The 18,228-nt window shown below is 38.4% G+C and overlaps 1 protein-coding gene across 2 annotated transcripts in view; it reads left to right on the forward strand.

Annotated features, from left to right (window-relative positions):
• Positions 1 to 490: 490 nt before the first annotated feature.
• LOC149207665 (aminoaldehyde dehydrogenase ALDH10A9, peroxisomal-like) overlaps positions 491 to 18,228 on the forward strand; it is a 247,041-nt gene continuing 229,303 nt past the window's right edge. The window contains exons 1-2 of one of the 2 annotated variants that reach the window (XM_089395821.1): positions 793 to 917; positions 16,882 to 17,255. In XM_089395821.1, coding sequence (XP_089251947.1) covers positions 17,111 to 17,255 — 145 coding nt within the window. In that variant the 5' untranslated portion in view covers positions 793 to 917; positions 16,882 to 17,110. Of the gene's footprint in view, positions 918 to 16,881; positions 17,256 to 18,228 lie in introns of both variants that reach the window. The other variant, XM_089395820.1, reaches the window with a different exon arrangement.

The following is an 18,228-nucleotide window of genomic DNA, read 5'->3' on the forward strand; positions in this document are numbered from 1 at the left end:
GATCCATAAAAAATTGAATTTTAAATCTTATTATTTACATAATACTTTATATCATTATGTTTACTAATTAAACTACACCTAATAAACTTACCAACCTAAAAAAAATAAAAAAACTTGTTTATCAAAATCACATAAATACTAAAATATTAAAAAAAATTTCATAAAATAAAAGAATAAACTTATATCTCCACCTTCCCCAATAAACTTTTCTTAATATGTTTCCTACCTCTCGCAATAAACTTTATTTATTATCTCCTTCCAACTTTGATATGAGAATTGAGGAAAACAGATCCAGAAAAGCTTATTAAATTATATTCTGACCTTTCCCACTCGCGCCAATAATCTTTTCTTTAAGATCTCTTTCAACCCCACTCCAAAAAGTTTGATATAAGAATTGAGTAAAACAGATCAAGAAAAGCTTATTAAAATTTTATTCCTGACCTTTCCCACCTCTGCCAATACTTTTTTTAAGATTACTTTCAAACCCACTTCGCCATGAGAACTGATGGAAAACAAAAGCCACACCGCCACCACTGAATTTCAGACGTACGTCCATTTAAAACTTCTGTACGCACCGAATCTGAGAGATTCGGACGCCAACCTATCCAGAATTGCGCTTAATCGCTTCTTTCATTCCATTATATCCTATACACACTCCAGCAGAGGAATCTTTAAGCGTAAAACCTATCCAGAATTGCGCTTAGTTGCTTCTTTCATTCAAGTACATACACAGTGCAGCAGAGGAATTTCTCATCATAGTTTTAGATCTGATCTACTCTCTGCTTCGGCTCCTGGGGATTGGACTGTCATGGCGAGCAAAGTACCCGTTCGGCAGCTTTTCATAGGCGGCGAATGGAGAACCCCTCTCAAAGGAAAACGCCTCCCAGTCACTAACCCTGCCACTGAAGAAACGATAGGCATGCTCATCCTCTTCTCGCTCTTTCACGCTTCAATTGAAGATTTATCTTGAATCCTTGTTCCATTAGAAAGTTTACAGTGAACATGTTTTTTTAGATACTTGTCTTTCTTCTTCTGTACAAAGCAAGCCGGTAAATAAAATCCGGGGAAAAAACACACTCCCGCAATCTATCTATCTTTAATTCTTGTTTCCATTAAAGATTTAACCTGAACATGTTTTGTTTTCGGTTCTTTGTTTTTTTTCTTAATGTGTATTAGTTTAATAATTTTTTTTTTCAGGTTATCTTTGTCAAGTTTCATAATTTTAGGTGTTTAAGGGGTTCTTAAGGGTGTTGAATCCATTTCCATTATTAGAAATCGATTCAAACATTCATAATTTTAGATTTTTTGAAAAGAAAAATCTCTGAATTACAACAAGGGGCAAGGGGCACTAGATTTTTTGTAGATTACATCACTTAAGATTGCAAGAAATTCCTACCAGATTTCAACCAAAATTGACAAAAAATTGTCAAGAAAAACAAAATCTTTTAACCATTAGACTACTATATATATATCTATATATATATATATATATATATTTTTTTTTTTTTTTGGTTTTGTATTTCAGGCATTGGTGAAGCTACATCATGGTCATATCCAAGAATTATTATTATTATTATTATCCAACTTTAAGGTCACAGCCAAGCCAAACACCAAATTGGTGTCTGAGACCGCCTTGTTTGTGGGACAAGGGGCCCACCTCCCCGCAACGATTTGACTGCTAAGTCTACAAAGGCATACATACTCGCTAAGTCTAGAAGGTTGTAATGATTTGACTGCTAAGTTTACGAAGGTTGCAACTATTTCACTGCTAAGTCTACGAAAGCATACATACTCTACCCCTCTCTGGTTTTGAACCTGTGACCTATTGAAACACATGTTGTTAACCATTAAGCCCACTCAAGTTGTATTAGGGCCGGTGACTTAACATGAGTGCCTTAACAAGGCACAGGACCAATGACTTAACATGAGTGCCTTAACAAGGCTTTTGAACCTATGACCTATTAGGAGGAAACACATGTCGTTAACCATTAAGCCCACTCAAGTTGTATTAGGGCCAGTGACTTAACATGAGTGCCTTAACAAGGCACCTATCCAAGACCCGACTAGACTACAAAATTATAAACACTCTTTATATATATATATATTCTTTAAATATAATTTTCAATATATATATCGTTTTGTTTGCTAAGTTGTGTGAGTCTTAAGATGATTGCAAGTTTAACTTTTGTCTTGATAAACCAAAATCTATGAGTATCTAAGTCATCACAATCACTTGGAAATCGCACTTGGCTTGGGCCAAACCAACTCTTAACATGGTTAGATTTTTGCCCATGAAAAAATTTAAATTACATCATAAAAGAGTAACCTAAACTTAACTCTCTTATTTTTTTTATTTACCTAATCAATTTCACCTTTAAAGGTGATATGGACGATGCATGGCACTTAGAGCTATCTCACATGCCTTAAATATATAATATTCCCCTTTAAGTATAAGATTTTTTTATATCTCTATTTATCCTTATTGACAATGTTTTAATAATATCTACCTTTCTTTAAATTTCCATAATAAATAAAAAAAATTATCGTATAAAAATATGAAGTTGAAAAGAATAATAAAAAATCTTGGAAAGATAGTAAAAAAAAGTTTATAATGAAAATTTGTTATTTTATCTTTTCCCGAAAGATATTATGAATAGTTATAAAATGAAAGTCAAATGTTTTTCTTAATATCTTTCTCAAACCTCTTTTTTTTTTGTTTTTTGGTTTGTTTAAGCTACTTCAATTTTATTCATTCAAAAGAAAGAACAAAGTTACATTTTGTATATATAGAAACACATTCAGAAATAAAACCTCATTACACTGTCACAAAAAAAGCAATATCCATTATATAGAAACTAAAATTACAAGATAACCTCGGGAGACCACCCCAAACCCCAAGCTATACCGAAAACAATAGGGCCGAAACACCCCAGAACAAACAAGCCGTGAACAGTCCAAAATAATATAAACAAACAGGGTGCAAAGGCCCAAAAATAAAATCCAAAGGGTACCGAGCATTTTCAAGGGTGGAAACCTAGAAAAGGGCTTTGAATTGTCCAAAACACCTTCTAGGTAGTGACAGGAACCACGAAGCCATGAGCAAACCACGCCACACCAACTGCAGAGCCCATCCAAAGAAAGACCACAACACTAAGGACGAAGGCAGATGCTTGCAGAAGAGAAGAAATTGACGACAGAAAACCCAGGGGAGTGGACAGAAACCACAACAACTCACCAACGCCCAATCACGGAAAAACATGCCACTGAGGACAACACCAACAGAGAGAAACATAATTGACAACGAAGAAAAATCCCCCAACAAAACGCCCAGCAAACACCAAAGGCAATGGTAACTTCCACAACAAACTCGAACCGGGCGGAAGAAGGCAGGCAACACAAACCAGAAGACGAAAGCAATTAGGGATCCAAGTGACGTCCACAACAAACTCGAACCAAATGGAAAAAAGGCAGGCAACACAAACCATAAGGCGAATGTGATATCCCTAGATCATGTAAATATTTTATTTTAGTGCAGATCAAACAAACTATTTATTTTCTTAGTTATAAGAAACTGTTTAATTATTTTTTAAAATAAAGCAACAATTATTCGTAAATGCTATTTTTACTTATTAATCAGTTTGAAAAACAGTTACCTGTTCCTAACTGATTTCTTGAGGATTTATTCAAAAGGATCAAGAGGATAAGGGTATCTGAGATCGAGGAAAATAAAAGAAGAGAGGAAAAATCTGTGCTGAAGGGTCATGCAGGTTTTATGTGGCTATGTCTGGTTTGGACTAGATAATAGGGAGACTATGAGTTCTTGTAGAAGGAGGTTCCGAACATAAGAACAACTCGGGGGGAGACTTTTGGCGTAATAGTCTCAAGGTTGGGAGGAAAAGAAACCAGAGGCAAGTTCTGGTTGTGGACTGCCATAGAAAAGAATCTGGGAAACAACGATCCAGATAAGTGGAAGAAATCTTCTATTTAATTGCTAGATATTTATCCTGACTATTGATATATATTCTTATGTTTAAATTGCTAGGTCTTTATCCTATGTATTGTTACGATTTATGCATACTAAACATTCATACAAATTAGGAAACTGTCTAGATAATTTTTTGTGATATCATAAGACGATTCTAATAGACATTACATGCAGAGGTAAGTAAATCTTCAGTATGGTTAAAGACCAAGACCATAGCCAGTGTATTGTAATCCTTTCCTAGAAAGACTGAAAAAGGTTGAGGACATTATTAATTATCGGTAGAAAAATGAGTGAAGTACCATCTAAAACATTAAACGCCTCATTAACAAAGATTGCCATACATATGATCTTGGTAATAAAGAAATGCAAGCTTGAAGGATACAAAGCCCTCCAGGACATCTCTGTGGTAAACAATTGGCCCCTGTACAAAGCTGCATGGCGCCCTGAATGCCTCCCAAAGGTCAAATTATTCAATTGGACCCTTCTCCATGGTAAAATCCTAACTGCCGAGAACCTCAGGAAGCGAGGTATCCAGGGGCCTTCTATGTGTTGTCTTTGCAGGTCAGCAGAAGAAACCATCACTCATCTCTTTGTTGAGTGCCCGACTTCTAAAGCTTGTTGGCACCTCCTCTCTGGTGCTATCTCTTCAGAAGCCCTCCCTCCTCAGATCTCGACCCTCCATAAAAACTGGGACAAAAGACTATATCAACCCAAAAAAGGTAACCACATAGTGCACAGGATCTGGAACAGCATCCCCGCAAATCTGAGTTGGCAAATCTGGAATGCACGCAATAAGTGCATTTTCAATAACCAAAAGACTTCCATTTCAGGCATCGTGGCTAAAACTATTGCCCTCATTGCTGAATCTTTCGAAGCATTAGGGGTTTCTAAGAAAGACCTGGAGGTCGAGGATGAAAGGCTCAAGGACTGGTTGGGAAAATTCAATCTTACTCCAAGACCTTTTGTAGGTAACAGAGAGAGGAATGGCAGTCAGAACTGGAAGCTCCGTGGCACCGAAGAAGAAATTAGTAATTGGATAAGAAATCAAAAAAGGCCTACCCTGTATTTTGATGGAGCCTCAAAACAGAACCCGGGTCAAGCTGGGGCAGGTGGGATCATTAAGGATGAGCAGGGGATCACTATGGTCTCCTTTGAATGGGGATTAGGCCAAATGTCCAATAACAAAGCCGAGGCCTATGGCCTCCTTTTGGGCTCTCTCATTGCAAAGAAACTCGGCCTTCAGAACCTACTCATCTTAGGAGATTCAGCTATTATAATATCTGCCATGAGTACAGGGAGAGATTTCAAACAACTGGCCCTCAACAATATTAAGAATCGAATCATGGAGAATGTTAGAGTGTTAGGAGAAGTTACTTTCAATCACATCCTCAGGAATTTCAACAAGGAGGCAGATCAGCAAGCAAACCAAGCGGTCAGAAGGAGTATCGGCCAGGTCAGAGAGAATAACTCATACTATGTCAAGGATATCCCGTAACTACAAGCCCGCCGCCGTCCCTTACCAGGGGAGAAGTCATTTCAGGCATCAGAGCCATCTTATCGTATCTCTCTCTAAATCCCAAAGCTGCACAAACCGGCTCAATGACAGAGCCTCTCAACCTCGGGCCTCTAAATCTCTCATCGACCGAACAGCTCGCGTGACTCCTTGTCCTTCCAAGGCAGGCTCTCTTGGCGTCTTCAGCAAAGCCCATACCTCTCGCACTCAGACTGTCAAAAGGGTAATCATGGCCCTTGATCGTTTTCAATCTATCCTCGAGCATACTCAGTCCCGATCCATCAGCGCGCAGAACCTCCCTTCACCTACAAATAGTGGACAGCTCCATAACCTTTCCTCAGTCAGTGATCGAGCTTCTACAGCCAGTTCTTGGTGCAGTTTGGAAGCACTCTCCTCTTCAAGGATTCTTGTCATCGGTTCAGATCCTGGGGTAAGACAGTTTCAGTTCTATGTGAATTTGTTTTTATCTAACAGTCGCTCTTGTTCCTTCAGCAGTGACTTCCAGAAGTGTGAAAGGCCCTCTCGCCTCCTCCTAAATCCTCAGCTCCTCCGCGGCCCCGCGCTCCTCTTCAAAAGCACGCACGCTCCTTTCTTCCCTCAGGTCACTCCAATGGCGGGTCAGCAAGGCCAGACCTCCAACCAGGCCCAGATCAAAGACCCTATGAGGAACATTTTCAATAACAAAGAATGCAATATGTGTAAGGCACACACCGTAATGATCAACAGCCTTATAGCTCAGGTGAAGGAACTAACAGAAGATTACCATGCGGATAGAAATTCCAAAAGAAAGAAGTTGGAAAAAAGGAAAAGGGAAATTGAAGATCTAAAAGATCGCTGTATCCACATGGAGGCGGTTATAGATCATCTGCGCACCCTCACTGAGAGCCAACATGCAGAAAATTCGACTAGAGCCAGCGCCCGGAAGGAAGACTCGGTCACTCCTCATTACCCTTGATTTTATGCATTGCAAATTTGCTTGGTTAGGAGGTTCTTATGTAAGGCAGTATAGCCGCTTGTTTACTGTTTTGTGTTCAATTAAGAGAAACTTTGAGGATAATGGGTCTGCGTACCCTGTTTTGTGCCTCAGTTCTCATACTTTTCCTCGCTATGTACTAGATCTTACTTCAGAAAGTTTTTCTAATATATGAGTAGCCGACATTGTAAAAAAAAAATAAAGAAATGCAAGCTTATTGACAGAAATGGCCAAGGTGGTAGATTAAACCCCTATATCATCTCATAATACAGATAAGTATAAACCAAAACGAAAAAGGGCAAGCTCGAGTACAGGTTCTGCCAAAGCTTGAGATATCCAAGGGAATACTCAGGTACCCTTTTCCCTTAGCTCGAATTCAAATGAACAATGAGATTTTTAATAAAGGAAATGAACTTATACAAGCTGTAGACATAATCTAGCATCATTATAAACAAGCGATAAAGTGTATAGGAGAATAAATGAATTAGCGTTCAAGAACCAGAAGGAATTCTTGACAGAAGACTCCGAGGAATCCTCTGTCTTCAAAAACTAACTATTGCAAAAATGTGTAGTTGGAATAGCACTGGAAACAAAAGTATGAATCCATATACATGACAATTTAAGCTAAATAAAGTTAACCCACGTAGGGGTAGAGTGGTGAGAATGTTGCCTCTCGTATCAATATATAAGTAAACCGAATGAAATAAATAAGATTGATTTGCATTAAACATGAATGTATAACAATATCAGGGCGAGCAGGAAGGCCAGGGTTCAGTTTCCCCAAACCCTCAACAGAATCTTTTAAGACCAAATCGCTTATTTACAGGTTGACATAAACATTTCATATCAAAACTACTTAAAAGACCAGAGGCCACATAAACCCCTTTTAATTACAAACTCTCAATGGAGAGAATGTTTAAAAGAAAAATTTGAGCAGTCATACTAAGCAGTTCATACAAGATTAAAACATTGGGTTGAAGCCCTAAACATTTTTTTTATTGAGCAGAGCACCCTAGTAGTGCGAGATACCCGGAGGTTGCCGCGAACCGAAATCTGAATGAGGGTTCCATCCAGCCTTCGCCATGGCACTGCAGAACTCTGCCATTCCAACAAGAAGACAGGGATTAGAGCCCTTAGCCAAAGAATAAAACTGACAAAAAAACATAATGGAGGAAACGCCATCTAGAAAGCATTATACCTGGGTTAGGCTGGACAGAGGAGACTTTTCGCAGTTGAAGGCAGCGCCATGAAACCTGACCCTTGATAGAGGAAAGAACCAATCATTAGATATTATATACTAAATAGAGAAATAAGCATAGAATTATGAATCCAACTCTCAAAACTTGAAAAAACCCATTACCTGCTTAAGGTGATTAAACTCTACAGCAAATGCCGTAGCCACAGCTCGTCGGAAGGAAAAGAGAAGGAGATTAATCTCCATAGCAAACGTTGGAGCCATAACTCGCAAGGAAGAAATGAGAAGGAGAGTACACCTAACCGGAGGCATAGAACCCCGAGGATTCACCATATCTATCCGATCCTTGAAATGTCCAGAGGCCGTTGATTCTGGAGGGAATCCCAAGCCATAGTTAGAGCAGTACCGCAATAAAAGCACCAGCGAGGAAGCACTGTCACCTAGGCCGAGTAATCCGCAACCAATTAATGTGATATGGATATCGCAAGGACGGGTGAGTAATTATTGATTAGAAGATTGGACATTCACCGAGAGCGAATATGTAAACAATATAAGGTTCATAAATAACTTCTATTCGATAGGACAAGTGTTGCTATGTAAAACCAAATGGAGCTATGTAATGACATGTGGACTGGTCTGACAACGACCTCTCTAGGTTGTAACCTAACCCCAAGTCAATTATGTTATATGATTTAAACGTTCGATCACATTATAATTTGTATAAAGTCAATACATAATGAGAATAATTATTAACGAAGGGTTGCAATGTTTACATTTCATAAGTGGGAAGTTAAACCGTATGGGTATTGTGGTAAGTAGTAAATACGTTTTTTTTTTTATATGAATATTATTAGCTAGTAGATGTGTGACATATGGTATGAGAGCGACTCGGGTTGCCAAACTGAGACCTATGGAATAAAGAAATAACAAACTTTGTGATATGCATGTAGGAAGAAAAGGGTAGACAACATGAGGAAAGCTGGGAATCTACCACACAGGTCCATAATGGGAACATGGCCAACATCATTTCAAGAGGGCAACCCTGAAGTTTGGGTGCAGCTGGGCGATGAGTCGAGAAATACCAATCTAGGTATTACGGTGACTGTACATGAATTAAAGGATGAAATGGCCCGACTACGAACAGACAATGAGAGATTGATGCAGGAGTAGGGGAAAATTATGAAGAGTTTATCTGATAGACAAAATCATCGACCATTAGCTCCTAGCTCAGAACACGGGAATATGACAGGGGGGCAAGAGTTTTGAACTGAGAATATGGAAACAGAGGGTGGTGAAGAAAATCACGACGAAGAATCAGATAATGTGTCAAATCACAAGACATAGAAAAGGCAAAAATTGGAGCTTCAAGGGGAGTTTAGGAAAATTAAGCCTCCTCTCTTTGATGGCGAACAGGGAGAGGCGGTGGAAGCATGGCTCATCAACATGAACAAATATTTCCCGCTGTATGAGTACGACCATAATCTAAAGGCTCGTTTGGCTATCTTCCAGTTACAAGGGAAAGCTAAATTATTGTGTGAGGAAGTAAAGATAGTTCGTGGAGTTAGTGAACAAAGTATAACCTGGGAAAATTTTTAGAGATATTTCAAGGAAAAATATCTAACAAAAAGATTTTATGACGAAAAAGCAAAGGAGTTTCATGATCTCCTACTGGGTCAAATGTCCATGTATGAGTTCATAACCAAATTTACACCATTACTTTAGTATGTCCCTTACATACGCGAAGAAAAGGCAGTTTTTTGCTATTCATGAAATAGCGGGTGGAGTTTGACAACCCAAAAACCATGGACGAAGTTATTCATAAGGCACGGATTTGTTATCAACATAACAAACCAAAGGGAGATATGAGTAAGAGGTGTGCTGACAAAAAAGGGAGTAAATTTGTTCCCAACCATAAAGGAAATAAGGGCACAGGCAACAAAGGATTATTTAAAGGTCAAACTAATCGGAATATGAATAGGAATCAGCTCAGATTTAAATTACCAGGCGAAACTAGGATGAATGAGCAAGCTGGCAAAACTGAAGCAGATATAACTAACAGACCACCTATACAATGTTGGGGATGCAAAGGCCCACATTACATCAAAAACTATGCACACCGCAGGGGAGCTGATCAAATTTTGCAGATATAAGAAGCATCTACCGTGGGAGAAGTGGCAAGAAGAATTCCTAAAATTAATGCTGCCCTTGAAGATCACCAAGCAGAATTTCAGCCAACCATGGTTGAATTTGAAGGTAAAGTTTTTGACCGCACTATATCTATTTTAATTGATCCCGGGGCTACCTTGAGTTATATTAGCCCCAAGATAGTGGAACAATGTAAATTACAAACTGTTAAGTTTAAAAATCCTTGGTTAGTACAGCTAGCCACAGGAGCAAAAAGAAGAGTTTTGGCCAAAGTTAATAATTTCCCTCTATTATTAGCTAATCAGTCTATCATGGCAGATCTGAATGTGTTACCCCTGGGGTCATACGACATTCTTATAGGCATGGACTGGTTGGAAAAGCACTGGTCCCTTATTAACTGTAAAACCAAAACCATTAATTATCGGGATGAGAAAGGAGAAAGACAAGAAATTCAAGGTATTCAAAAACCTCTACAAATAAGACCTATAACAGCATCCCAATTAGCGAAATGTATCAGAAAACGCTGCCAAATTTATGCAACACAAGTAGGTTACACTGAATCTAAAGACAAATCTGTCTCATTTGAAAACATACCAGTGGTACAAAATTTTCCAGATGTATTCCCCGATGAAATCCCTGGCCTACCCCCAAAAAGAGACATCGATTTCACCATTGAGCTAATTCCGGGAGCTGCCCCAGTCTCCCGAGCCCTTTACCGCATGAGCATCTCGTATCTAACTAAATTGAAGATGCAGCTACAAGAGTTACTTGATAAAAAGTACATGCGACCCAGTGTGTCCCCTTGGGGAGCCCCAGTGCTCTTTGTTAAGAAAAAGGACGGAACATTGCGAATGTGCATGGATTACCGTCAATTAAACAAGCTGACCATTAAAAATAAATACCCTCTACCCCGTATAGATGAGTTATTTGACCAGGTAAAGGGTGCAACTGTATTCTCAAAGATCGATCTCCGCTCAGGTTATCATCAAATCCGGATAAAGGAGGAGGATATAGCAAAAACAACATTCAGAACTCGTTATGGACATTACGAGTTCGTAGTTATGCCTTTGGATTGACTAATGCCCCAACAACCTTCATGTGTCTCATGAACAATATATTTCATCAATACTTAGACAAGTTTGTATTAATCTTTATTGATGACATACTGATCTACTCTTGGAGCATAGAAGAACATAAGGAGCATCTCCGTATTGTTCTACAAGTCCTAAGAGAGCACCAACTGTATGCCAAATACAACAAGTGTGATTTCTTTAAGGAACAAATCCAGTACTTGGGACATGTCATCACCAAGAATGGAATCGCAATAGACCTAGAGAAAATAAGAACCATCATGGAATGGTCGGTACCAAAAGATGTAGCTGACATAAGATCATTTATGGGTCTAGCTGGATATTATAGACGATTTGTAGAAGGTTTTTCTAGAGTGACATATTCTATTACCTCTCTTGTAGAAGAAAGGGAAAGCCTTTAGATGGACTCCCCACTGTCAAAGGAGCTTTGATCAGCTCAAACATCTGCTTACCACCGTACCCATTTTGAGCATTGCTGATCCCAATAAAGAGTACGTGGTCCGTACTGATGTTAGCAAGGAGGGTGTAGGCGGCGTATTAATGCAAGAAGGCAGGGTTGTTGCCTAGGAGTCAAGAAAGCTTAACGAGTATGAACAAAAGTATTTGACATATGATTTAGAACTAACAGCGGTGATTCATGCCTTAAAGATGTGGTGGCATTACTTAATGGGTAAGAAATTTCTGCTAATGACTGATCATCATAGTCTAACAAACTACTTCAGACAACCCACTTTAAATGCTAGGCAAGCTCGTTGGGCAGACTTCCTAAGTGAATTCGATTTCGAAATTAAACATTTGAAAGGTAAAGAAAGCTGGGTTGCAGAAGCCTTGACCCGCAAGGTAAATTGTTTATATGAAATTTCTTTCAGTGAATCACAAACAACTTTTTATGAGCATAGTCGTGAAATAGCCATGCAAGATTTGGTATACAAACAATTATGGCAGCAAGCAAAAATTCCGAACAACCATGAACAACAATTAGGATATGAGGTAAATTCAGAAGAATTGCTGATTTATAGGAAAAGGTTATATGTGCCTAACCAGATACATCTTAAGAATTTAATTTTAGAGGAATTTCATAAGATTCCTTATGCAGGCCACCCCGGATACCAGAAAATGATTTCTACCCTTAGAAAGGAATTTTTATGGCTTGGTATGAAGAAAGAGGTAGTAGAATATTTAGCCAAATGCTTGGAGTGCCAACAAATAAACGCTGAACACCAACACCCAACGGGATTACTTCACCGTCTGCCTATTCTTGAATGGAAATGGGAAACCATATCCATCAATTTCATTACCGGATTGCTTAAGTCAGGGAAGCAAAATGACTCCATCATGGTGGTAGTGGACAAATTGAGCAAATCTGCTCATTTCATACCAGTTCAGTCAACTTATAAAGCAGTGCAGATTGCTAACATTTTTATGCAAAACATTTTTAAATTGCATGGAATACCCAAAATGATCATTTCCGACCATGATGTGAAATTCACATCTACCTTTTGGAAGGCCCTTTTTGAAGGTTTGGGTACACAATTACACTTCAACACCGCTTATCATCGACAAACGGAGCGAGTAAATCAAGTAGTTGAAGACATGTTGCGAACTTATGTAATGCAACAACCATCAAAATGGGAGGACTACCTGCACTTGGTAGAATTTGCCTATAACAATGGGTACCATACATCATTACAGATGAGTCCTTTTGAAGTGTTATACAGACGTAAGTGCAGAACACCCTTGAGTTGGAGTGGACTAGAAGACAAATTGATGTTAGGACCTGATATGTTAGAAGAAATGGAGGGGATGGTGAAAAAGGTATGAGCTAATTTGAAAGCTGCTCAGGACCGACAAAAGAACTTTGTTGATTGGAAAAGAAGCTTCCGGGAATTCCAAGTAGGAGATCATGTGTACATTCGAGTACGAGCGAAGAAGAGCACCTTGCAATGGACCGGATGTGCTAAGCTAGCACCCCGATTTTGCTGGCCTTTCCAAATTTTAGCTCGAATCGGACCGGTGGCTTACCAGCTGGCCTTACCCAGCCACATTCGTGTGCACAATGTCTTTCATGTTTCTCTACTTAAGAAATACATTTATGATCCTAAACACGTAATCAATTGGCAAGACATTCAGGTAAAAATATTTAAGAAATTTCTCTTTTAATAGAGATTTATTAAGCAAGCTAATTGATGACTTGAATTGTTTTGTTGATATGTGTAGGTCGAACCGGAAGGTGAGTTCCTGGTTGAACCTCTGGGTATACTTGATCAGAGAGAAGTAACGCTGCGGAAACGAGTTATCACCCAGGTTAAATTGCAATGGCAGCACTATGGGCCGGAAGAGGCCACCTGGGAAGATGAGCAGGTTATGAAGGAGACCTTTCCGGATTTGTTTTTAGAGAGAAAACATCGGGACAATGTTACATCTTAAGGGGGGGAGATGTGATATCCCCAGATCATGTAAATATTTTATTTTACTGCAGATCAAACAAACTATTTATTTTCTTAGTTATAAGAAACTATTTCTGGAATTTAATTATTTTTGAAAATAAAGCAACAATTATCAGTAAATACTATTTTTACTTATTAATCAGTTTGAGAAATAGTTACCTATTCCTAACTGATTTCTTGAGGATTTATTCAAGAAGATCAAGAGGATAAGGGTATCTGAGATAGGGGAAAATAAAAGAAGAGAGGAAAAATCTGTGCTGAAGGGTCAGGCAGTTTTTATGTGGCTATGTCTGGTTTGGACCAGATAGCAGTGAGACTGTGAGTTCTCGTAGAAAGAGGTTCCTGTACACAGGAATAGCTCGGGGGGAGACTATTTGGCATAATAGTCTCAAGGTTGGGAGGAAAAGAAACCAGAGGCAAGGTCTGGTTGTGGACTGACATAGAAAAGAATCTGGGAAACAACGGTCCAGATAAGTGGAAGAAATCTTCTGTTTAATTGCTAGACATTTATCCTGTGTATTGATATATATTCTTATGTTTAAATTGCTAGATCTTTATCCTATGTATTGTTACAATTTATGCATACTAAACGTTCATACAAATTAGGAAATTGTCTAGATAATTTTCTATGATATCATAAAACTATTCTAATAGACATTACATGCAGAGGTAAGTAAATCTTTAGTATGGTTAAGGACCAAGACCATAGCCAGTATACTGTAATCCTTTACTAGAAAGCCTGAAAAAGATTGAGGACATTATTAATTATCGGTAGAAAAATGAGTGAAGTACCATCTAAAACATTAAACGCCTCATTAATAGAGATTGCCATGCATATGATCTTGGTAATAAAGAAATGCAAGCTTACTGACAGAAATGGCCAAGGCGGTAGATTAAACCCCTATATCATCTCATAATACAAATAAGTATAAACCAAAACGAAAAAGGGCAAGCCCGAGTACAGGTGCTGCCAAAACCTGAGATATCCAAGGGAATACTCAAGTAACCTTTTCCCTTAGCTCGAATTCAAATGAACAACGAGATTTTTAATAAAGGAAATGAACTTATACAAACTGCAGACATAATCTAGCATCATTATAAACAAACGATAAAGTGTATAGGAGAATAAATGAATTAGCGTTCAAGAACCAGAAGGAATTCTTGACAGAAGACTCCGAGGAATCCTCTGTCTTCAAAAACTAACTATTGCAAAAACATGTAGTCGAAATAGAACTGACAACAACAGTATGAATCCATATACACAACAATTTAAGCTAAATAAAGTTAAGCCACGTAGAGGTACAATGGTGAGAACGCTGCCTCTCGTATCAATATAGAAGTAAACCAAATGAAATAAATAAGATAGATTTGCATTAAACAAGAATATATAACAATATCAGGTCGAGCAAGAAGGCCAGGGTTTAGATGCCCCAAATCCTCAACATAATCTTTCAAGACCAGATCGCCTATTTACAGGCTGACAAAAACATTTCATATCAAAACTACTTAAAAGACCAGAGGCCACGTAAACCCCTTTTAATTACAAACTCTCAATGGCCGAGAACGTCTAAAAGAAAAATCTGAGCAGTCATAGTAAACAGTTCATACAAGATTAAACATTGGGTTGAAACCCTAAACATTTTTTTTATTGAGCAGAGGACCCTAGTAGTGCGAGATACCCAGAGGTTGCCGCGAACCGAAATCTGAACGAGGGTTCCATCTAGCGTTCGGCATGGCACTGTAGAACTCTGCCATTCCAACAAGAAGACAGGGATTAGAGCCCTTAGCCAAAGAATAAAACTGACAAAAAAACATAATGGAGGAAATGCCATCCGGAAAGCATTATACCTGGGTTAGGCTGGACAGAGGAGACTTTCCGCAGTTGAAGGCAGCACCATGAAACCCGAACCTTGATAGAGGAAAGAACCAATCATTAGATATTGTATACCAGATAGAGAAATAAGCACAAAACTATCAATCCAACTCTCAAAACTTGGAAAAAAAAATCCATTACCTGCTTAAGGAGATTAAACTCTGCAGCAAACGCCGGAGCCACAGCTCGCTAGAAGGAAAAGAGAAGGAGATTAATCTCCACAACAAACACCGGAGCCACAACTCGCAAGGAAGAAATGAGAAGGAGAGTACACCTAACCGGAGGCATGGAACCCAGAGGATTCACCATATCCATCCGATCCATGAAATGTCCTAAGGCTTTTGATTCTGGAGGGAATCCCAAGCCATAGTCAGAGCAGTACCGCAATAAAAGCACCAACGATGAAGCACTGTCACCTAGGCCAAGAACCCGCAGCGAATTAATGTGTTATGGAGATACAAGGACGGGTGAGTAATCATTGATCAAAAGATTGGACATTCACCAAGAGCGAATATGTAAACAATATAAGGTTCATAAATCAAACTTCTATTCGATATGACAAGTGTTGCTCTGTAAAACCAAATAGAGCTATGTAATGACATGTGCACTGGTCTGACAATGACCTCTCCAGGTTGTAACCCAACCCCAAGTCAATTATGGTATATAATTTAAATGTTCGATCACAATATAATTTGTATAAAGTCAATTACATAATAAGAATAATTATTAACCAAAGGTTGCAATGTTTACATTTCGTAAGTGGGAAGTTAAACCGTATAGGTATTATGATAAGTAGTAAGTAAGTTATTTTTTATATAAATATTATTAGCTAGTAGATGTGTGACAGCCAAGGAGTAGGCATCCAAGTCCCAAGCCCGAACCCCAACTATACCAACCCACTCTTATATAAGAAATATATTAAAATATTCTTATTAAATTTCATTCTAGAAATTACATAATTAACTTTGTATTAAAACGGGATGAGATGAGACAAAGGTAGAAATTCTAACGTTGCCACGAGTCCACTGAAGAGCTCGTAAAAAGGTAGAACTTCAATGCAAATAAGTTCATATAAAGTCCCTGTTTCTACAAATTTTGTTTCTGATTAAAAAGGTAGAACTTCAATGCAAATAAGTTCATATAAAGTCCCTGTTTCTACAAATTTTGTTTCTGATTTTGTATAAAAAACATACGTGGAATGACTACTTTAAGGTAGTGATTTATTGATATGCAAATGATCAGAGTTACATTTTAGTATTATAGAATATCTTAGTGAAATTCTGTGATATATTACACATGTGACAGAGAGTATATAGTTTCACAGAGATTGTAATTATTAGACAGCAATTCAGCTTTACTGAAAATCTAGTATTTTCTATCCCATCTAGTCACGTTGTGGATACCACAGGGTTTATGAGAACGATATGTCCGTCATAAATATGTACTGTTTTAATTAATTATAATATAAAATAGAGTTTTTTTCTGGCTGAAAAAACATAAAAAATTCCCACGAACATGAAATTGCAATGCTTTCCTTAATATCTTTCCCGAACCCCAGTATTATATAAAAAAATATTAATAAAATCTTATTAAATTTAATTCCCAAAATTACATAATTATCTCTGTGAAAATAAGTGACTACTTGTATCTACCGCGCAGAATTCAAGACATTGAAAACACAGCGGACCTAGCCCATCCACAATTGCGCTTAATTGCTTTTTCTATTCAAGTATATACACAGTAAGTGACTACTTGTATCTACCGCGCAGAATTCAAGACATTGGAAACACAGCGGACCTAACCCATCCACAATTGCGCTTAATTGCTTTTCCTATTCAATTATATACATAGTACAGCAGTGGAATCTTTCGTCATAGTTTTAGGTCTTATGCACTCTGCTTCGATTCCGGGGGCCTGGACGGTCATGGCGAGCAAAGCACCAGTTCGGCAGCTCTTCATAGACGGCGAATGGAGAGTTCCTCTCAAGGGAAAACGTCTTCCAGTCATAAATCCCGCCACTGAAGAAACCATAGGTAATGCTCCTCTTCTTCTCACTCCTTAACCCTTTACTTCAATTCTTGTATCATCGAAAATTTATTTTGAATTCTTGTTCGATCAGAGATTGATCGGTCGGTCGATCTTTCTTCTTCTTAATGTGCCGACTACAAAGCAAACTGGTTGATAAAATCCGGGAAGAAACACACTGCCATTACCTATTTATCTTTAATTCTCGTTCCATTAAAGATTAAACCAGAACATGTTTTTTAAATTGGTCTGTATTTCTTCTTAACACGCCAAGTAGAAAGCAAGCCGCTGGGTTAAATCGGGGAAAAGCAGATTCCCGTTACCGAGATCAAACAAATTTAGCCCCTTTCCTGAAAAGTTGGTTGTCATGAAGTCTCACGTACGTTGCCATAAATGAGCTGGACGTAGTTCATATCTGCGAGAACCCATTCCAATGTGAGCGGTGAGATTCTTTGTAGACTTGCTGTTCCCCGCTGGCCCAACTGGCCTTGCAGCCCTCCCCAGGGCTCAGAATAACAAGATTCCGGTGCGGCAGGGATTTTCTACCCTGCCGCGTCAATTTATGCGCAGGGCTGTATATCCCACCATTGCTTAAATCCAACGGTGATAATTGCAGTGTAGTAGGCTAGATAATTCTTGACTTCCAATCCGGGGTAGTGGACAAACAACAAATCTGATTCCCTGCAAAGCTACTGACCAATATAATTTTATAATTTTAATTTATTGTAATCTGGACTATATGTTTGATTGCCGAAGCGATTTGTCAACGGGCTTTTATGATTTTATTTTGTTTTGAGATCTGATCTCTTTCCTCGCAGTACTGGGCCCTAGGATTTTAGTTTTTGACTCGTAGAAGTCTTTTGGATTTATTCTCGGAGTATCCACGGTAGAAACCATAATTCCCAAGAGAGATCCATCATCAGGACCAGTGTGAATGATGATAGAAGAAGATTTTGTGAAAGGATTCTTGTTGGGATTTGA

This window comes from Pinus tabuliformis, chromosome 1_2, assembly GCF_031772625.1.
Source record: "Pinus tabuliformis cultivar Carrire ecotype Pingquan chromosome 1_2, CPIR1, whole genome shotgun sequence".
In the NCBI taxonomy this organism is placed as follows: Eukaryota; Viridiplantae; Streptophyta; class Pinopsida; order Pinales; family Pinaceae; genus Pinus; species Pinus tabuliformis.